Source organism: Convolutriloba macropyga, chromosome 4 (genome assembly GCF_964194025.1).
Source record: "Convolutriloba macropyga chromosome 4, txConMacr16.3, whole genome shotgun sequence".
Classification (NCBI taxonomy): Eukaryota; Metazoa; Xenacoelomorpha; order Acoela; family Convolutidae; genus Convolutriloba; species Convolutriloba macropyga.
In genome coordinates, this window is record NC_134471.1 from 71,492,609 (window position 1) to 71,515,934 (window position 23,326).

The following is a 23,326-nucleotide window of genomic DNA, read 5'->3' on the forward strand; positions in this document are numbered from 1 at the left end:
TATTATTTATTTGGTGCAGTACAATTTTATACAGTGTATTTTTTTAGTTCATTTTAATTTGCCCTTCATTCATTGTTAATCAATTTTGTTCAAACTTCCTGCCAAGATTTGCTTTTTATTCATTTCAACTTTTGTTTCCCGCCTCTTGATCAGACATGTCTGATCATACGTTCACACTTTGTTTGTAAGCACTTCAGTTATAATTTCATTTGTTCAGTTCAAATTCAGTTGCTTTCTCTCTTCTTGATCACGCGCCGTAAGTTTAGTGAAATAAGCAACGTGTGGTTTCGCACCGCAAAATCCAGTTCGCAAAGTAAAACAATCTCGCACCGCGAAAGCATACACAAATCTAATAGAGTAGGACAGGATCTTATAAGATAATAATTCCAGTTTGCTGAACTTTTATCTTATGAGATATGATAAGTATCTTATCAGTTCTTACACGCCAAAGTTCACAAAGGAAAGAATTTTTTTTCACAATATCTTATAAGTCTAGCTGAGAATAGCTTTCCGAATGCATGTCATACAAGATCTTATAAGATTCCTATAACATCTTACACGATAAACATTTTATGTCAAAAAAAAGTTTTATCTTGTAAAATCTGACAATAACTGAACTTTCAGCGTGTAAGATCTTATCACACAAGATAAAAAACTTTATCGTGTAAGACCTGAAAAATTGTCTAACAAAGTGTTAGTCAGGCGACGCTTAATCTTTAGTCTTAGTCAGGCAACGCATTGATAGTGTCATTATCAGTACTGGGAACGTCTAATTAGACGTCTATTCTGGTTTTACAGTACTGAGCAAGTCTCAACAAAAATCTTACAGCTCTCGCATTAGTTGAATAAACCTTGTAGTTTTATTTTCAATTCAAAACAATCTTTACAAAAATATTTGATTGAGATTTTTGAACTTGTGCTATTTTCTAACGTGTGCCAAAATCTTTTATGTAATTTTTCAGCCAATTCCGGGGTCCTTATAAACTGATTCCACACTAACACCAAACGGTATTAGCCCTGACATGAGCCTGATAATATTTCAAAATTGAATCATGGTTTTTTATAATGATATTTACTATGCCCATGGTTCTGATCACGACACTACTTTGATCTTTTACTATTACTACCACTACTACTCAACTAACTGCAAGAAGCCAAATCAGATCGTCATTGGATTCAAACCCAAATACTTTATTACGCCCCCTACTTAATGGACACGCACACCCCCCTAAAAATACCCCTGAAAACTTTTTGTTCGTTTGTTCGGAAAGTTCATTTCGTTCGTTCGGTATTCAGAAACACGGTTTTCAATTTGTATATCTTCGGCTCAGATCTGTATCTGTTTGCGGAGCTTAAACTAATACAATCATACAAAATTTCATTACAATCTGAAATAAAAACAAAAATCTGCAATTTTGGTCGAATTTTGGCAGGTTCCTGGCATTCGGCGTGTATTTTGTGGTTTTGGCGGGTACTTTTTTTAATAATAGAATGTTATTTTCAAAGTTTTAAGATGGTAATCTCATCAGTATTGCATCAGATTTTACAATAGAAAAATTCACATAAGACAGACTTTTTATCGTGTAAGGTCTGATAAAAATCTTATCAAGATGTTTGCTATCCCCATGGTTCTGATCATGACACTACTTTGATCATTTACTATCACTACTAATACTGCTCAACTAACTGCATGAAAACAGTTCAAATCGTTAATGGATTCAGACCCAAATACTTTACTACGCCCCCCCCCCTACTTTATGGACGCCCACCCCCCCCCCCCCGTACCAATACCCCCCAGTACAAATACATACTGATGGTGAGGGAGGTTGGTGAATTAATGCATGAACGAAACACTTTTGTTCGTTCATTCGGAAGGTTCGTTTCGTTCGATCGGTAATCAGAAACGTTGTATTCCATTTATATATCTTCGGCTCCGAATTGTATCTGTTTTCGGAGCTAAAACTAAGACAGTCGTACAAAATTTCATTACAATCTGAAATAAAAACTAAAAATCTGCAATTTTGGTCGAAATTTGGCAGATTCCTGGCACTCGGCGTGTATTTTCTGGTTTTGGCGTGTACTTTTTTTAAGAATAAAACGTTGTTTTCAATGTTTTAAGGTAGTAATCTAGTCATCATGCTCAAAAAGTGCATCGCCCAAAATTTCAAATTTTTTTTCAAATTTTTCAATCTTTTTCGTGAATTTACTATGAACATCATGAGAATCAAAACCGAGGATGTACAGTCTATTTTCAGAAAAAAGTATCTATGATGCGAGTACACTGCACATAATGAGGTAGCAACATGCTCTTAGGATACACTGATACATTACTGGGCCGACGATATTCAATTGGAATACAATGTTTCAGTGCTGAAATGCTCTGAGACTCAAGTCCGGGAGAAGACTGAGGGAGTTTACGTTGGGTCCTTTCAGATGTTTTTAAGTCCTTTTCAGCCTTTTGTCAATCGTTCTACTCGTTTTCGGCCCAATTCACACAAAATTTTCTGATCTTGATCAAATAATCAATTCACTGAAATCTCATGTCACAACAGCGGAAAAATTTTGAAAATGACTTCCGCACCCGCAGACAGATTGTTTTTAGTTCCACGGAAAATGCAGTCGGAACCGTCTTTTGGCCTCAATATCGATCCCAAAATGGAACCTTAAGCGAGCCAGAGTGATAATTGAGATCGGACAACAAAGACAATACCTGAATACCATCCAGTACCTCTACTGCCTGCAGTTTTTTTCTTATAAATTTATGCTAGTTAGTGGTTATTATAGAAACTTAGAGAACCCCTATTATCAGCCTTTTCCGGACTTTATGGACTATTTGTTGGCTGATTTCGCGAACTCTTTTTAGAGACTTATATTTTTATTTGCACATGTAATTTTGGACATTAATTTTGAGTCCTATACGTCTAGGTCAAAATTTGTATCAAGAAGTGCACTCGGTGACTAAAACTTACAATTTGACTGCCAAGTTTGAATAGTGACATAATCATGACTCTGAATCAGTAGAAATATGCTACTTGCAGTTATACCTGTCTAGTACTGACATTGGTTTGCCGTTAGGTTCGGGATGGCATTGGGTTTTTTTTCTCAAATTGGGTGTGATTTCACAAAATTGCGAACCAAAGAATTTACTTTACCAACACTTCATTTTGTCAAAAATTTTGAGTTTGACGCATTTTAGACTCAACTCAAGTGCTTAATTTACTAAGTTTTTAAGAATTAAAAGAAAAATAAACCTAAAAAAGCTAATATCAAGGAAGTCCAGTTTGCAAAAAAAACTAATCACAATTACTGAAATCTATTTTTTTGCAGGACGACATGTTTCTGTGAAGAATCAAAACTTTGAGTTAAAAATTTCAAATTCTAAAGTTCAAAGAATTTTGTTTTTAATTGTTTCTCGCAGAGAACTTTGTGTGCATATGTTGAGAAACGGCAATTACACGTCTACGTGAATCTCTAATAACAGTTTTACTGTTATTCTTTTATAGGGTTTGCAAGCATAGAATTGACATGCTCGGCAAATAATTAATTAAGCTAGAAATTTGAGTTGAACACAGTAGTTCTGCTCATTGGCCGCAGATAACGTAAATAACTTTTTTGGCTTTCAATTGCAATTACTAAAGTCACTTTGTTAGCGCAATTTCTAATCGTTGCGGTTTTCAAGTCATTGTCGCGAGAGTTTACTTGGTCTCGCAGAATTGAAAAATGAGCGCGCTTTGCAGAATTATTTTGCTGTAGTTCGCATTAAAGCGAACATAATTGAATATGGCCTATTTTTTCTCTAGAGTGTGTGATTATGGCCAATTTTTGTCTATGTTATATGATTCATGATTTAAAACCTCAAACAGGGCTATCAGAGGACTCAATAGTTTTTTGTCTACTCAATTTTTGTATTTGTTAAACTTAAAATTCTCATTCAAACACTCTATATGATTTTTTAGAGTTGGTAGAAATGGCAGGCAGAAATGAAGACGAAGCAAGCAATTTTCAAACGACCAATAATGAAGGCACTCTTGAAAAACAAATAGCTGCAACAAGTCAACAGCTGCTTGTTGAGTGGACAATTCAGGGCAAAACTTACCATATTAAAAGCAGATTTCATTCTTTGGAATTGGACAACGTAGGACAATGGGGACCAACTTTGTAAGTAAAATTTGCACCTTACAGTTTGGAATTTTTTTCGCTTCGTTGTGAATTTTTTTGTCAACAAATTTATTTTCCCCATTTTCATTTGAAACATTGTTTTACATTATTTCATTAATCATGATGCATTGATGCACCCCAAAATGGCAGTATACTGCTACAGAGTTGTTTCAATTTGTATTTAAAAACATATACGACTCAGGAACTCATAGCAGTTTCATTAGTAAAAAACAATATACCGATAACTTGAGTCAAAAAGTCTCACCTGATATGGCAAATATTTTTTAAAAATATTTTTTGAGCTCATTTTCGCTAATTTAACATATTTCACCTCTCATGCAAAAACTGTCGCTACGAAAAATTGTAGACGTACCAAAATTTAAAAATTTTATAAATTCCCAATCAGAATAGATAAAATTTTTATTTTCTTGATTGACTTATTTCTCCGTAATCACTCAACAAAGTTTCTTTGTTTTAGAATAGAAAAATATTAACATTATTTTGCTCAGAGATTTATGAAAAAAATTAATTTCCTCGGCGTGGTAAGACGCGGCGGAAATCATTGTCTATGTTGAATTTTGTTTGATTGAACTTATAAAAATCATTTTGTTTCGCAACCAATTCAGGTTTTTAATATTTTCTGTATATGATTAAGCTTGGCAAAAACTCTACGAAGTCAAAAACATCGGTATCATCGCAAGCTATAAAGTATGCAAGCTAGTGTATGAGAAAAACTACTTTTTTTGAAGAATTCTGTTTAGAGTACAAAATAGACAATGTGTTGCAACGGAAAGGTTTTTTTGCAAAGACATTTTGTGCATTGTAATGGTACCATTTTGTCAGTAGAAGTCGAGAACAGATAATTTTTTTCGACGTTATCGAGTGAACAAATTTTGGTTTTCCTAGTAATTCATTATAAATTTTTACAGGAATCACTGCTTACTCCCAACTTTTAGCCTGTACAACCTTCTTGCATTTTACTTGCAAAAATGTAAACGCTTCAATTTTTACCGTACCTAGAGGATAAAATTGTTTTGTAGTGGGCATAAAAAGATAACTATTGACTTCATAAGAATGTTAATTTGCTCAACGCAGATTTATATCACTGAATGAAAGTTTCAGAATTGCAAAAAGATGTTTTTTAGAGTATAACTCCATAAAGGTATACCAAAATCGTCACGGGCAAATTTTCCCGATTTGTGTATCTCATGCTCGTTTTCCATATGTTGATACCACGATAATGCAACAATATTGCAAAAAAAAGATGCTTTAGCAAAACAGGCAAAGTTGAAGAGAAATGCGCAGCCCGTATTCGCAAAAATGTCTGACTTTTAGCAGCGAAATTGAGATACAAGCTGTGTGTCCTATTTTTCGCGAGCTATGTATCACGAATCTGCTCAATTTTTTATGTATTTCTTTCGCGCGCATTTTAACTCGATTTTGCACCGGTGTCTGATTTTTGCACTGAATGTATCTATAGTGCACATTTAAACCTGATTAATGAGAGTTTTTGGCATATAAAAGTGGTTTAAAAGAGTATGAATTAATGGATATTAAGTGATTATAAGTGGTTTACACGTTGATAGTATACCATATAGGGCTTCAACTTATCACAGTTTTTAAAAAATTGCTGTGAATTATAGATCGGTAAATGGGATTGACATCAGCCAAAGCCTTTTTTCGAAATTGGTTTAGGAAAAAAACAGTTATTGTGGCGCTGACATAAAAAATTTTATTGATTGCAAGTCGGAAAGAGCTTCCTTCGTTGCGCTGATAATGACCACAAATCAAATGAGATCAGGTATCATTCTCTTTACTTCTTCAGAATTTAGACTTAGGACTCACGTTAACATTTCCATTTAAAAAACGAAGGTTTTTTTTAGTAGCGAGTTCTTTATTCCTCTTAATCGTCCATAAGAAAAAAATATTGTACAGAGGAAAAATTGGGTTAAAAATCTCATATAAATTCATCACTGTTTTTTCTTGAAAAAATTGACCTAATGAGTGATTTCCAATTAAACTCAGCAGAAGAAATTGTTTAATTGATTTTATTCAGTGTTTTTGCGTCTATTTTCAAGTTTGAGATTTGCAGGTGTCTAAACAATTTTTTTTGAAAAATACTTTAATTCTTTAAAAAAAATCCCTCCATTCTGCACAGTTTCTCTCTATAGATCTCATAAATATTATTTTCAGAGGCAGATCGCTGCGGAAATCATTGTCTATGTTGAATTTTGTTTGATTGAACTTAAAAAATTCAATTTTTCTCTCAATCAATTAAGATACCTAATATTTTCTATATATGATAAAACTTGGCAAGAACTCTACGCAGTCAAGAACATCGGTATCATCGCGACGAGTTAGAGCAAAAAACTGTTAAGTTTAGTTTTCAGTTTCAGTTCGAAAATTTTTCTGAAAACAATTTTTATTTGGCACATAGGGCAAAACTTTTCTTTAAAAAACAGCAGACTAGTGCATGGGATAAACTACTTCAAAAATCTGATTAGAAGACAAAAAAGACAATGTATAGCAATGGAATGGATTTTTTTTGCAAAGACAATTTGTGCATTGTAATGGTACCATTTTGTCAATTCGAGGAGAACGGATAATTTTTTTTCGACGTTACCGACTGAACAAATTTTGTTTTTCTTGGTAATTCGTTGTAACTTTTTACAGGCATCACGGTTTACTCCCAAAGTTTTGCCTGAACAATCTTCTTATTTTTGCACTGAATGTATCTATAATGCGAACTTACGCCTGAATAATGAGCGTTTTTGGGTATGTAAAAGTGGTTTAAAAGTTTATGAATTAATAGAAATTAAGTGAATAAAAATGGTTTACAGGTTGAAAGTCTACCATATAGGGCTCCAACTTATCACAGTTTTTAAAAGTTTGCTATGAGTCGTAGATCAGTAAATGGGATTGATATCACCCAAATTTTTTTCGAATTTGGTTTAGAAAAAAAAACAATTGTTGTGGCGCTGATATTAAAATTTTTATTGGTTGCAAGTGGGAAAGAGCTTCCTTCACTGCGCTGATAATGACCAGAAATCAATTGAAATGAGGTATCATTCTCTTTACTTCTTAAGGATTTAGGCTTAGCACTTACGTTAACATTTTCATTTGAAAAAAAACGAAGGGTTTTTTCTAGTAGCCACTTCTTAATTCCTCTTGATCGTCCATAAGAAAAAAATATTGTACAAAGGAAAGATTAGGTTAAAAATCTCATATGAATTGATTACTGTTTTTTGCTGAAAAATTTGGCCTAATGAGTGATTTCTAACTGAAATCAGCAAATGAAAATTTATAATTGCTTTTATTCAGTGTTTTTGCGTCTTTTTTCAAGTTTGAGATTTACTGGTGTCTAAAAAGGTTTTATGAAAAATCCTTCAATTCTGCTTCCGTTTTAGATTTTTTTTTCTTAAATCTCTCCCTTCTGCTCACTTTCTCTCTATGTAAGTAGATCTCACAGCCATTAATTTCAGAGGCAAATATTTAAAGATTGAATCTATCAATGGCAGTTTATAAACATTTAGGGGAGGGGTCTCCATCCACAAAAGAACAGCAAACACAGTTCAAAATAAATACTTTTGGTCCTGTCATTAATTCTTTCTCAAAGCCACTTTACAAGTGCTTTTGTATGCTCAATCAATAAAGAATTAAATTACTTTTGCATGCTTAAAAGCGCCAGTTTAATTGGTCTCAATTGCTGATAAGAGATACATTTAAGGCAAAAAATATATGCCTAAATTGAGCGAAAACGTGCTTCAAGACTTGTCGCCTATTTGACAATTTTAAGTATCTCAACTTCGAAAAAATGGCGAAATCGATTCTGCGAAAAATAAGATACAAAGTTTATCTGTTTGTTCATTTCGTTCGTTCTAAGTATGTATTTTACGAGTGATTTTCACTAACGGAGATTTTTTGGTTATACCTCTGCGGCGTTATCAGGAGCTATACTTGATATGACTCAAAGATTAGTCATAATCAAGGGCTGCCTAATCAAAGAATCAATAACCAATTGAACACTGCTTACTGACTTTAGTATGCTAGATGTCGACAGTTCCAGATTCAATGCAGCCAATTTTTTTCTTACAAAATTTCAGACGTTTAAGTTGTCGGCATTTCAAATTTTTCGAAGTTCTGGTTTCAAGTGAGATTATGCGGAACTTGGGCACATACCCTAGACAGACTCCAAGCATTATTTTGTGTTTGATATGGCAAGATAACAGTCCCACTGAGGAACCTGTGCACGGTACCTGGGGCCTGTGCACGTCAAGTTACGCTATAAAATAGCTGATGAACTAGAAATGGTTCTACATTAGTGGAACTGATCTGAACCAGGAATAATGGGGTATTTCCCGTCATAGCCCCCCCCCCCAACTTAGTGGTCAGATAACCTATAGCCCCCATCATGGTAATTATACAATCATGGGAGCTATAAATTGGTGGGGGGGGGGGGCTAGACACGGGAAGACCCGAATAAAGTTTGTTTTACTTTTTTGAAGCTATGATTGGTCTACAGTCAACTTTCTGAGAATTTTTCTGTGGATAGCACAGATAGCTAGCAGCCTAGTTTATCAGCCTCAAGGATGCTTATTAGATTTTTTGACTGACTAATGTAGTCATTGACTGTTGTTATAGTTTGCGAATGAGCTGCCGTGCACATTGCACTTTCCCCTTATTTAGTAATTTACGCTAGCAACTGGCATTTAATTCAAAATTTTTACAAGTTCTATCTCACCCAGTAAATTTGAAGCGATTTCGTTTTTAATCAGAGGGCAAATTCTATAAAGCAATTTGTTCACTTGACCGAACAGACAATGAACACAAAACAATGATTATTACACCAGGCTCAGTCCTAGACATATGAAAAGACTATTCCCGACCAAAAAATGAGATCATGCTTCACTCAATCATCCTATGAAGAGACTTTAGCTGGACCTAATCGTTCAACTAGACTTCGACTCGATCCAAAATTTAGCTCCACCTAAAATGTTCACGCTGGACCCAAAAATATACGTTCACGCTAAAATTTGGCTAGTGCTTACAAAGTAGTCGAGTGGTTTAACCGTTCAAGTTTTTGGATGTTTCTGATTTTGTATCGAAAAATGAACTGTGCTATTATGAATATATGTTTTTAAAAACCGGAATTTTATAATCAAATAAACTAATTTATAATGCACTAAACTACTAAAGTCATTGCCAATGAAAAATCGATTGTTAGAGCTTTGTCAACTAGTAGAATTCGGCCGAACAAATTCGGAAACTAAATTTCTAACGAGAACTAGTTTATCTTTCTTCGAGCGAATTCAATGTTTCTTAAGAAAAGGGGCAAAATTGCACCTGTTTCTTGATGGTAGAATGCTGGTTGCATCGTTAGTTTGGTGTTTCGTTTAGATGTTATACATCTACAAAAAATAAATGTACAAAAGTTAACTCTTATTATTCCCACAAAATTTCAATCCTCGTCTCATGAAAAGACCATGGTCTACCTTAATTAGTTACGAAAAAACCTTATCTGGACCCATCAAAAGACTTTACCTCGACTCTAGCTAGGCGTTGCACCCCACTGCTAGAATTATGAAGTATTTTCACAAGTCGAGGTCTAAACCTAGGGTCCAGCTAACCTAAATTAGCTATGATCAGAAACTATAATTATGAACTGATTTCTTTGCAATAGGAAAAGTTGTCGATTAGTGTCAAAAGTTCTCAATGAACCTCATCAGAGTCACATAACCTATACATAAAGAGAAACACTCGAAGTGGTGTACACCTCTGATGTTTTGTTTTGTTTTTTTTAAGCAAGGCAACCGACACGATCACCAAGACGGATGTGGCCATTAAGCGGATGCATAAAGCCTTTCATGACATTGAGCTCGCTAAAAGGGCGTTGAGAGAATTAAAAATGTTACGATTTGTAAATCACGAGTGCCTGGTCTCATTATTTGACGTGTTCACAACATCTGAAAACGCGGACTCAATGACACATTTGTATCTAGTGACGTCATTTTCGGAATACGACTTGCATAGGGTAATTGAGCAATACGACATTGATAACCAGTTTCTTACTCCGGAACATATCCAGTTCTTCATGTATCAGATACTATACGGACTTAACTATCTACATGCGGTCAATATTATACACTTTGTGAGTAAAACTTTTCGACTAATAGAATATCTGCTTAAATTTAGAACTTGGGTCATACAAATGTCGGATCTTTTCCGTTTGTGCCCCCAGCTTAGTGGGTATGGGTGTATATTATTTACGCCCCTCAGATGCACGTGTAATATTTTTACATAAGGATTCACTATGCAAGGGCACGTGCTCTGTAACTGGGGGGAGCATAACGTACTGGGCACAAACGGAAAAGATCCCAAACATCAGATTATTCAGACAATTAGCAGTTTAGCAGCCACTCTTATCATGGTTGACCAGAGCAATAAGATCTCTGAATTGGGCTTCAGATAGAATTTTTGCGCAAAAAATCCTGTTTCATCAGGTTCCAAATCATGGACTGTGGATATAATCTATTAAACCAAGTAAAAAAAATGTAATTTTTCTGTCACAATTGTCGATGTACGTTATAGTTTTTCGGCTTTAGTTTCCTCGGCTTTAGTTTTATTTAGTAATTAAAACACCGGTTGTTTTTACAAGCTCTAATCTACCTTAATGAACGTCATTCTTGTTATTCAAAAGATATTCTTGTTATTCAAAAAATAAAAACTTTTGAAATGAGACCACGGGTGTCAGTTTTGGTATCCTCAACTCTTTCTCCCTATTTTTTCTGGTTACCCTTTATCGGTTCCTCCGAATTTTAATCTTATGTGTTATTGGTGCAATAACAGTTGGTACCCTAATCATTCGGCTTTCGGCTTTCACTTGATATGAATCTATCACAACCGAAGCAAAACCACCGAAATGTAGCTATCAAAGTCTCAAGTCATTCAAAAATTGTATATAACATAAAAATCATAAAGTTTTTCCTTGTGCAGGGGATTGTACGTAAAAAACCATATGTGATATTTGGGATCTTTTGCGTTTGTTGCCCCCAGTACGTTATACCCCCCCCCCCCCCCCCCCCCCCCCAGTTACAAAGCACGTGCCATTACATAGTAAATCGTTAGGTGGAAATATTACACTTGCGTCGGGGGGAGGGGGGGCGTAAATAATATGCACCCACTAAGCTCTGGGGAACAAACGCAAAACACCCGAAAAACCAAACTGGTTGCTGGCCTAATTGACAATAAAAGTGTGAGAAGGGCTAACTTTAATCGACCAAAGTTTTGCGTGACCAAATTTAATGTCGTACTCCGTTGGAGCATTTCATTATAATTGGAACAAAACTTGTTATACCTTGCTACTGTATTAAGCGCAAATATATGTACTGCAATCAATATTTTTGATATTGACTCTTATTTTATTTTCTTCTGCAATTACATGTGATTAGATTTTATTAGCAACAATTTTTTCAGGACTTGAAGCCCATCAATATTGTTGTGAAAGCTGATTGCAGTTTGAAGGTACGCAATTTGAACTATATACCTCGGATTGTAAACATGACTTAATTGGACTGTTGCTGTTAATATGCACAATACTTGGAAAAAATCTTTTGTCAAGGGGAATTAAAACAGAGTCTTTTGTTAGGCGGAGTGAACCATGAGACACATGAGAAAACCTGATTTGTTCCAAATGATTAGATATCGACGCTGGCACACTTTTTTTTATTTGAGAACTGATGGTCATACAATCCAGAGATTTGGGAAATATCATGGTACAGGACCTCACTTGCTCGTGATAAAACTGGCTTATAGCTTGCAAAAAAAATATCTTCTCATGAGATATGGTATGACAGTCTTTAGGTCTGACGCGAAAAAGATTTCAGATCTTTATTAAGGCAGACCCAAAGTGGGCTCCTTTTACAGCCTTAAGGTATGAAGAGTTAGATCTACTTATTTCTACGCGCGAAGTCGGCTTACCTATATCTCTTAGACTAACCGACTCAGTAAAACACTGAAGATATATTTCAATTATAACGGTGGTTATAAAGAATAACAGCGGAGTCAGAGATACGCACATCGTGCAACTACTCTAATAAACTGACTGTAGTTACTGCAGTTCTCTCTATATAAAAGAGAATAGTGTCTTCTCAGTCTCTGATTGGATCGAGGTATACATCCAGTATTTCTACTGCTACATTATCACTTTTTTTGTGAAACACTCCTTTGTGTTCACAAATCAGTACTGAAATCATCCGCTCTCCTGATTTGATCAAGACTTTTCAAAACTTGGGAATACAGTGAACAAGATTTGGCTTTCATAAACAAAACACTTCAAATCTTAAAGCTTTTCAGTAAAGTTTTCTAATGAACTATAAAAGTTTCGTGCTGGCCACAACTTCATTACTTTTTCCTGAGACTTAGAACTGTCTCGTTTTTTCCAGTTTTATTTTAAAACGGAGTTTTTCTGAGGGTTCAGTAGAGAGGATGTGCCCGGTCTGGTTTTTCGGGGCCATTTTTGATTAAATTCCCGTTTTTCTGTTGATTTGAGTTAGTATGACTATATGTAGCTGAATCCGGATTGTTTCAAATATTGCCTGCAAAAATTATGAGTGTTCAAATTAAAGTTCATGAGTGTGCAAACGGAGCGTTTGCAACGGAAACGTCTATCACCAAGGTGCCAACATCATCCCCTAACCTCAAATTATCAATCATAACAAAGTGGAGCCAGAGAATTGAATTATTATCTATAAGAATTTTCCGTAATTTTTCTGAAGTTTTGGGATACCTCTGGATACTTTACGGACTAATTTAGACTATTATTTTGCAAAATAATTACAATTTTGCGGGCCAATTTTAACATTGTTTTGAAACTTTTCCTTTTGTTATAAGGTTACCAGACAATTTTTGAGTGTTTTTCGAGAAGTAAAGTCTTTGTCAATTCTTGAGTCAAGATTTGCCATAATTTAGGGCTTGATTCAAGACCTGCCAGGTCTGAAAAGTGACATATGGTCAGAGCTCTGACACAGCACTGATCCGACTCTTACGCATTTTGTCTGATTGAGAACTGATAAACACTTGGCGACGTTCAGTTTGGGCATTCATGCCAGCAATTAAAACAAGGCTACCTGCAATGAATTTTTTACGCATAAATCATAAAAAAAAGGTTTTTTTTTGCAAAAATAATTGGGGCATACAGTTTCCAAACAGAAAATAGTGTCATCGCCAAAAACATCATAAAACGAAACAAACGGAATTTTCTTCGTCTTATTCGAAATATTTGAAGCTATTTTTAACAGTTGCACCTACGCATTGTTGGTTAAGTTGATACGCCATCCCTTTTTCGGGAAAAAAATCGAACAAACTCTCTAAAGTGTAAAGACCCTTGTTGTGAATACAAATAAATGTAAGCGAGAATTGTATCCAGCGACAAAATTAAGTGAGTATATTTAAATTGTATGCGTAACAAAACAAGTAACCATAGCACAGTTGTTATAGCACTGTACTCTCAATCTAAGGACCGGTGGTTCGAGCCCCCACCATGTCGAACCTTACGAAGCAAAATCCGTATTCTAATACATGTGCCTTGAGCAACGAACCGTTTGAGAGCGGTTTTAAGCTAAACTAGCCCGATTTAGACTAAGATGACTTAGATATGAAATTATTAGACTAACAACACGCATTGAATGGTTTAACTTTAAGGCCAAAGCAAGGCCAAGTTACGTCACACATGAGCTGAATTGACCTTTATTGGCTCCCAAAAGGCTAACAGGTCTTGTCTAGCCTTTTTGCCGCCAGTGTTACTTTAGATGCCTTATGTGTACGTTCGATGAGGAGTGTTATGTGTGATCGAATAAGAGCTTATCATTGAAAATACGTATTGTTATCTTGAATAAAGATTGTTCTTTTACCGTTTTTCTGTAGTTCGAGTCTTAGACGTTATCTAGCTCGAATATTTTGGTCCACCGAGTGAAAGTAATTGGGTTAAGGATTACATCGTCCGCTTTACGTCAACTTCTGGCGCACAGAGGCTGGGTCAGTGACCGCTATCGGAACTTTTGGCGCACAGAGGCTGGGTCAGTGACTAACATTGGAACTTTTGGCGCACAGAGGCTGGGTCAGTGACTACTATTCGAACTTCTGGCGCACAAAGGCTGGGTCAGTGACTACTATTGGAACTTCTGGCGCACAGAGGCTGGGTAAGTGACTACCATTGGATTTTTTGGCGCACAGAGTCTGGGTCAGTGACTACTATTCGAACTTCTGGCGCACTGAGGCTGGGTCAGTGACTACTATTGGAACTTTTGGCGCACAGAGGCTCGGTCAGTGACCACAATTGGAAATTTTGGCGCACAGAGGCTGGGTCAGTGACTACTATTGGAATTTCTGGTGCGCAGAGGCTGGGTCAGTGACTACTATTGGTACTTCTGGCGTACAGAGGCTGGGTCAGTGACTACCACTGGAACTTCTGGCACACAGAGGCTGGTTCGGTGACTACTATTGGCACTTCTGGCGCAGACAGGCTGGGTCAGTGACTACTATTGGAACTTCTGGTGCACAGCGGCTGGGTCAGTGATTACTATTGGAACTTCTGGCACACAGAGGCTGGGTCAGTGACTACTATTGGTACTTCTGGTGCACAGAGCCCGGGTGAGTGACTGCTATTGGTCTTGTGGCGAACAGAGCCTGGGTCAGTGACAGTTTTTGGTCTTCTGGCACACAGAGGCTGGGTTAGTGACTACTATTGGTACTTCTGGTGCACAGAGCCCGGGTGAGTGACTGCTATTTGTCTTGTGGCGAACAGAGCCTGGGTCAGTGACAGTTTTTGGTCTTCTGGCACACAGAAGATTGGTCATTCGTTTAGACAGTGTCATCTGGGGCAGGGAAGTGTGGAAAAACTGTAAGACAAAACTTTAGTCTTCAAAGTAAACTCTATCTCTAATTGGTGCTTCTTATATTCACACTGGCGGTAGACCTCAACTTAGACACAAATAACTGAAAAAATTTTTGAGTGCTCAATTAGCCGAATAACTTGGGTGCTCAATTAGCCGAATAACTTTGGGTGCTCAATTAGCCGAATAACTTGGGTGCTCAATTAGCCGAATAACTTTGGATGCTCAATTAGCCGAATAACTTTGGGTGCTCAAATAGCCAAATAACTTTGGGTGCTCAATTAGCCGAATAACTTCGGGTGCTCAATTAGCCGAATAACTTTGGGTGCTCAATTAGCCGAATAACTTTGGGTGCTCAATTAGCCGAATAACTTGGGTGCTCAATTAGCCGAATAACTTTGGGTGCTCAATTAGCCGAATAACTTTGGGTGCTCAAATAGCCGAATAACTTGGGTGCTCAATTAGCCGAATAACTTTGGGTGCTCAATTAGCCGAATAACTTCGGGTGCTCAATTAGCCCAATAACTTTGGGTGCTCAATTAGCCGAATAACTTGGGTGCTCAATTAGCCGAATAACTTTGGATGCTCAATTAGCCGTATAACTTTGGGTGCTCAAATAGCCGAATAACTTGGGTGCTCAATTAGCCGAATAACTTTGGGTGCTCAATTAGCCGAATAACTTCGGGTGCTCAATTAGCCGAATAACTTTGGGTGCTCAATTAGCCGAATAACTTGGGTGCTCAATTAGCCGAATAACTTTGGGTGCTCAATTAGCCGAATAACTTTGGGTGCTCAATTAGCCGAATTACTTGGTTGTTCATTTAGCCGAAAAGTGTTCGAGTGTTCAATTAGCCGAAAAATTTCCTAGTGTTCATTTAGCCGAAAATTTTCCGAGTGTTCAGTTAGCCGAAAAATTTCCTAGTGTTCATTTAGCCGAAAAATTTCTAGTGTTCAATTAGCCGAAAATTTTTCAAGTGTTCATTTAGCCGAAAAATTTCCTAGTGTTCAATTAACCGAAAATTTTCCTAGTGTTCAATTAGCCGAAAAATTTCCTAGTGTTCAATTAGCCGAAAAATTTCCTAGTGTTCAATTAGCCGCAAATTTTTCGAGTGTTCAATTAGCCGAAAAATTTCCTAGTGTTCAATTAGCCGAAAATTTTTCAAGTGTTCAATTAGCCGAAAAATTTCCTTGTGTTCAATTAGCCGAAAAATTCCCTAGTGTTCAATTAGCCGAAAAATTTCCTAGTGTTCAATTAGCCGAAAATTTCACTAGTGTTCAATTAGCCGAAAAATATCCTAGTGTTCAATTAGCCGAAAATTTTTTGATTGTTCATTTAGCCGAAAATTTCCTGGTGTTCATTTAGCCGAAAAATTTCCTAGAGTTCAATTAGCCGAAAAGTTTTCGAGTGTTCAATTAGCGTAAAAATCTTTGAGTGTTCATAAGGCCGAAAATTTCCTAGTGATTACTGAACCGAAAACAAAGTGATCATCAATAACTTTGTATGACGGCGAAAATAAAACAAATGCTGTTTATTGTTGGTGCTAGCTCCCTTAGTCGAACAATAAGCAAATTGCGTGAACCTCAGTACTCTCGTCACGTAAAATCCTCCATAGCTGAGCCTGGGTTGAGCTTCAAAGCTTTCAAGCAAAGGAAAACTGTGCAGTATAAATTAAGCGTTCAGTACCCACACGCAGACAAAGTTATCATTTGGCACGACGCCATAAATAATAGTTTAACGCCTCATCACAACAACAATCATAACCCATTATCCGCAAAAGAGTTAATTGAGGAGCTTAATCTTGTTAAGAACAAAATAAGTACAGTAGTCTACTGCCCCCGGCAAGGAGCTCCTGATATCTTTGCAGCACTTAAACAGACAGATTTTGTTGTAGTCCACGTTTTAAAAGATTTGCTTTCAAAACGCAAAGCAAAGGACCCAGCTGTTGTTAACGACTACACCCAATTGCATCCACCTTTCTCTTGTGAGATCAAGTCCCTAACAATTGTAAGGTTCTATAGCTTCGACCTTAATTGTCTTATTAAGAAAACGCGTCCGAAGAGGCGGAACCAGCGACGTCGAAAAGCTCGCGCTAACAGGGCTGCTGCTCTCTTAGAGGATTCTGCTCTCGAGCCGTGGCTAGCTTAAGTGCAAGGCTATAGCTTGGCAGTGGTTTCCTCCTGGCTAGTGGCGGTGCTGTTAAATTGAGCTCGTCAGCCTTCCCCGTGAATCTTAAAACTTTATCTCACGAACGAAACACATCGATTACGTCCCTGATTGCTTAGATAAACCATTAACCCTTTAATTGTATTCCCATGACTTAATATTGTAATCTAAAATTGTTGAGTGCATAAAAATTCATTCTAATTGAAGTTCAATTTTTTACAACTGTTCTAAAGATGGAAGCCCGAGTAACAAAATTGATTGAAGCAAGATCTAAGGCCGAACTAAACGTAAACGAAGTTTGCAGAGACATAGATGAAGCCATTGAAGGCGCTGCACGAAAAGCACGAGTCGGAACCATGGTAGGCAAGGCCAAAGACCTTTTGTCTACAGCAATGTCCAAAAATGACCAGATAATAAAGTTAGCCGCCCGACACCCTAACAAAGCACAAATCACCGAGGACCTGGAACTCTGGTTGAAGGAGGCAAGCGAAACACATGATAAGTATGTGATAAGGGCGCGCCAATACATCGAGTCACTCACAGAACCTCAAAGTACCAGCAAAACTCAGAGGAAAACGTCGAGTAGAGGTACAAAGACGAATTCGATGGCATCAAGTCAAAAACGCCTAATAGCAAAACTCAAGCGAGAAGAGATAGAAAGAGAAAACGAAAATAAGTTAAAACTGGCTCAACAAAAGCATCAACTAGAGCTGAACACAATCAGCGAAGAAAACAGAAAAAGGCTTTTTGAAGCCAAAGTGAACGAGCTCGAGGCGATGGAGTCCTCGGATGAAAGCCTAGGTAACGAGTTTGACGATCAACTGACTTCAAGCCATATCGATACTGTTGAGCGTGTAACTGATTGGGTAAACAATGCCAACCCCAATAACACAATGCCTGCCGCGATTGAAACAATGCCTTCAGAAGTACCACGAAATTCAGGAGCTGCTAATCCAGGAATTACTGCTCCGCAGATGGAGATCAATCCACTATTTGGTAGATCACGAGATCATGTACCAGTCGAAAATTTGCAACGTAATGACGCGCAGATAGGTCCATCCCTAACAGACATTACTCAAGTCCCGCAAGCCTCATTAGGAGGTTTCCACGATCAATCACTATTTGCTAACACTAATAGCAGCTTCACCCGAACACTCAGAGGGGTATCGTACTTCCTTTCTTTGGGAAATAATGATGCGCAGCTACCTGATGAAAATCTGCAAACAGATAGTCAGAACATTCAAGTGGCTGTCAACTTATCGGACGATGTCGTTAGACCTAATCATCCTTGGTCTCAGAGTGAAGCGTTGAATCTAACGTCAAATGATGCCAATCACAATAACTCTGATCAACAGCAGACCCAAGCAGCGAACGTAAACAACAGTATGATGCTAAGTACACACACAAACCTTCCAATTTTTGTGAGCCAGAGCACAAACAATCAAAACGTCGTTGCTAATACAAACAACACGAATGTTGTCTTAAGCCAAACGTTCCCTCAGAATCAAAATGCACAACATCGTCAAAACTATTATCCAATGGCAAGCCACCTCTTACCGAATTTAACTCTTTGGCATATGCCAACTTTAGATACTGTAGCCCAGTCAGTTTCCCAAGTGAACGCACAACAAATGGCAAACTCAAAAATGAGCCAACCTGTGGTATCGTTTTCGAGTGGTGGTACAACTTTTTATCATCAAAACCCCTTCTCAACAGCTACCGTGGTAAATCAGCCAAATAAACCAGTGTCAGCACCTTTGCATCAACCTGCAGCTCCAACGCCTCATTATCAACAAGCCACGATGCCCATATACCCGTCAAGTGCTTTCACGCCTCTCCCCGCAGCACAAATATCTCAAACAAATAAGTCATTCAATGTGAAAGACCTGGCCGACGCTATAGCTTCTAGTCATCTCAATCCCTTGCCTAAATGGAACCTTTCCAATTTCAATGGAGACCCACTTTTGTGGCACGAATGGATAGGACAATTCAGAAGTGCAATAGATTCCCAGAATCTCTAAGATGCTGCCAAGTTGACATATCTGAAAGGACTTTTAACTGGAAAAGCGAAGAAATCCATAGAACAGTTCGCGTATTCAGGAGCTCTATACAATGACGCAATGAAAGTGTTGGAAAGAAAATTCGGCCAACCACACGCCATTGTTGGTGCTCATCTGGATCAGCTGAACAACTACCCCCCACTAAAGATCATAACTCCGAAAACATTATAGCCTATGCGTCCGTAATTTCTAGTCGGGTTGGCGTGTTTCGTTCATTATCGTATGAGGCCGATCTTCAAAGTTCGTCTTTAGTAAAACAAGCCGTGGATAAGCTACCGCCAAATCTTAAGGAATCTTGGTGCTCACACATTGTGAGGAACCAATGGGACCGTCCAACGTTGCTGGATTTCAATGATTGGCTGCAAACGAAATCTGACACTCATGACCGCATGAAAACAGCCAAGTTTAAAACGAAACCTGAAGAGCCGTCTTTTCCGTCGAAAACAAAAACTACATCAAAAGGTTTTTGCATCTAGTTCAAAAATAACTGACGCGAAAACGAAAACCCAAACTCCAAGACCCATTAAGGATGAACCTTGCCCTCATTGTAAGGCTAACCATCCTTTGTGGCGATGTCCAAAATTTACAAGTGAGAACCCAACACAAAGAACAAGAATTGTCGCTGAGAATAGGCTCTGCTTCTCTTGCTTGAAAGGGTCACATCAGTTTAGAAATTGCCCCAACCCCAGAAAATGTAAACATTCTGGTTGCATTAGTTCACACAATTCATTGCTACACGGAGCTGATCGTATCTTCCCTAAAAACAATCTTAAGAAAGGAAGTAAAGCTAACAATGCTCCAACTACACAGCCGTCCTTATCAGTAACAATTGGTGGTAAGAATGAACTACCGATTCAGAGTAGCTCGTCCTCTTTTCCCTCAGTATCGGACGTAAAAGGTCTTCTGCAAGTGAAACAGGTTGAATTAATTAGCCCCACTGATGAGAAAACAAAAGTTTTTGCGCTATGTGATCCCGCATGTAGTCATTCATGGATTTCAAGTGCTGCAGCTGAACGTCTAAAGCTTAAGGGTAAAAGTCTCAAATTAACGGTTTGCGGGATAAACACTCAGCAAACAATTGATACACTTGTGACAGATGTCACCGTAAAACCTATAGCAGAAAACACTTGTGAAAGTTTCCAGGTTAGTCCATATATTAGGGAGAACTTAAACATTGGTTCTGATATAGTGGACGTCCCCCATTTGCAAGAAACCTACCTTGAGTGTTCTGGATCCCGTTCGGTATAGCTATTCGAATATCGAAATGATTCTAGGCCAGGACGTGTACCACGCCATCCGCCCGATTGAGTATTTTGAAAGCGAATCAAAATGTGTGCCCGTTGCCGTCCGTCTACCAATAGGATGGGTGTTGAGTGGTCCACTGCCTTCAAGCTCTAGTTTCGTTTCGTCCTGCTTCAAAGCTATTGTTGAGCCAGAACAAGATTTAGTAGAACAGTTAAGAACCTGGTACGAATTGGAGTCTTACGGTGCAATCAAAGAAGTTGATTCAAGGTCATCAGCAGACCGCAGAGCAGTCGAAATCTTAAAGAAAACCACGACGCACGACGGTCAAAGATATCAAGTTGGAATGCTTTGGGCTAATGACGACCTCGACTTACCAAACAACTATTACTCAGCGCTCGTGCAGCTAAAGTCCCTCGAGAAAAGGCTTTCTAAGGACGAAGAACTCCGGTCTAAATATTCAAAGAACATAAATGATGATGTCGAGAAAGGCTACGTTTTTCGAGTAGAAAACCCAAAAGATCCCAGTCAGCGATCCAGACGTGAGTGGTACTTACCACACCACCCTGTAATAAATCCAAATAAACCTGGAAAAATTAGAAGGGTATTAAATGGTGCCGCAAAATTCCACGGAACTTCTTTAAATAGATCGTTACTGACAGACCCTGACCTACTTCAGCGTCTCATTCATACTCTCATCCGTTTTAGGCAGCATAAGTATTCCGTCTCCGCCGATATTGAGGGTATGTTCCCTCAAGTGGGCGTCCCACTCGCCGATCAGCCCTGCCTCAGATTTTTGTTGCGGGAGGACCCATCATCAGAAGTGATGGTATACCAATACAGCCGACATATATTCGGTGCGAAGGATTCGCCAACTTGTGCGAACTTTGCGCTTCAGAAAACAGCAAAAGACAACATTCGTAAGTTCCCCGATGCTGCGCAAGCTGTATTAGATAAATTCTATATGGACGACTATTTGGATTCTCTAGAAACACCACACGAAGCACTAAGTAGGTCCATGAAGTTAGTTGAGTTATTGAAGTTAGGAGGATTCAAGCTAACAAAATTTATAAGTAACACGCCGCACTTGCTGGATGAAATCAAATACAATGATCATTTATGCCAACCTAAAGTGACCTTAGTTTCTGATGAAGAAGCTTCTTCACATGTTCTGGGTCTAAAATGGGACCATCGAAAGGATACCTTAGTCGTTAGTCGAGGCACGAAGTGCGACGAAAGCAACAAAGTCACGCAACGCTTAGTCCTCAGCTTAGTAGCAAAAGTCTTCGACCCCATTGGGTTGGTCGCGCCATTCACGGTTACTGCTCGACTATTGTTGAAGGACATTTGGAGACTGATTGGCCAAAACTGGGACAACACCCTGCCCATTGAAATGATGAATAGGTTCAAAGTCTGGAGTTCAGATCTGCCTAAATTATGCAACTTAACTATCCCTAGAAGTTTCTTCTCCGGGGCTTTCGATCAGTTGGAGCTCCACGTTTTCGGAGACAGCTCTCAGGATGTTTTTAGCTCAGTTGCCTTCCTCAGGGCCAGAGTAAAATCAGGAAGGATTGGACGCACTGAAATTGCTCTTGTTCTAGGGAAAGTGAGGGTTGCCCCCATGAAGTGCTTAACAGTTCCTAAACTAGAGTTACAGGCCGCCCTCTTGGCGACACGATTGAAAGTTGACATAACTAAAGCCCTAACAATTCCTTTGAGCAGAGTCTTTATGTGGACTGATAGCACCACTGTCCTGCAGTGGCTGGGTTCACTTGACAAGCAACCTATATTTGTTGCTAACAGAGTTTCTGAAATTCTAGAGTCAACAACTGTTGATCAATGGTTCCATGTGCCAACTGCAGACAACCCAGCAGATGCTGGAACAAGAGGCATGTCAGCTGAAAACTTAAGAACAAGCAGTTGGTTAACAGGGCCAAGCTTTTTGTTTACTTCTCACTTCCCTTTTCAACCCAGCACAAGCATCAGAGATAGCCTGCAAACAAAAACCATCCTTGCACAATTCACAAAAGGATGTAACTGAGCCACAAATGGCGTTTGCCGGCAATACAATGCAACCTGAGAAAATATTTGACTTTGATAGGTACAGTTCTTTCAACAAACTAGTTCGAATTACAGCCTATCTCCTCCGTATACTCCCCAAACATGCTTCATATCGTACACCAGACCGCATTATTTGCAATCCTGATGAACTTCGAGTAGCTGAGGCTAAGCTTCATTTTCTCATGCAGTTGGAATTATTCCCAGTTGAACAAAAACTTCTTTTTGATGGTAAACAAATTAACAGGAAGAGTCGCATCGCACCATTCTCGCCCTTCATTGGCCCAAATGCCTTGATTAGATCAACCGGCCGATTGAAACGTTTGGTCGAGGCGGACTATGACCTCAAACACCCCATTATTTTAGATAGCCGTCATCCTGCAGTAAAATTGTTTCTTTTGAAGGCACACCTGGAAACCACCACGAAGGTGTTGAATTCTTACGAGCTTTCATCCAGCGCCGTTTTGCTATCATCAGGCTTCGTCCCGCTTTGAGGTCAATCAAGCACAATTGTATCTTGTGTCGTAAGCGTAGTGCAGACACAGTGAAGCCAATGATGGCGGATCTACCAGTCGAGCGTCTGTCCTATGGTAACCCACCTTTCTCCAACTCAGGGATAGACTACTTCGGACCGTTCTATGTCGCCGTCAAGCGTTCAACTGAGAAGCGCTGGGGGTTCCTTTTCACGTGCCTTACAACTCGAGCGCTCCACATTGAAGTCGTAAATTCTATGGATACCAGCTCTTGTGTTATGG

General features: G+C 38.3%; 2 protein-coding genes across 5 annotated transcripts in view; both read left to right on the plus strand.

The window, feature by feature from the left end:
- LOC142338650 (uncharacterized) overlaps nucleotides 1-23,326 on the plus strand; it is a 385,398-nt gene that overhangs the window by 151,378 nt on the left and 210,694 nt on the right. The window lies entirely within an intron of this gene.
- LOC142338649 (mitogen-activated protein kinase 14-like) overlaps nucleotides 1-23,326 on the plus strand; it is a 48,945-nt gene that overhangs the window by 8,309 nt on the left and 17,310 nt on the right. For 2 of the 4 annotated variants that reach the window (XM_075388492.1, XM_075388494.1), the window contains exons 2-4: nucleotides 3,957-4,158; nucleotides 9,961-10,306; nucleotides 11,632-11,679. In XM_075388492.1, coding sequence (XP_075244607.1) covers nucleotides 3,968-4,158; nucleotides 9,961-10,306; nucleotides 11,632-11,679 — 585 coding nt within the window. In that variant the 5' untranslated portion in view covers nucleotides 3,957-3,967. The remainder of the gene's footprint in view (nucleotides 1-3,956; nucleotides 4,159-9,960; nucleotides 10,307-11,631; nucleotides 11,680-23,326) is intronic. The other 2 variants (XM_075388493.1, XM_075388495.1) reach the window with 2 other exon arrangements.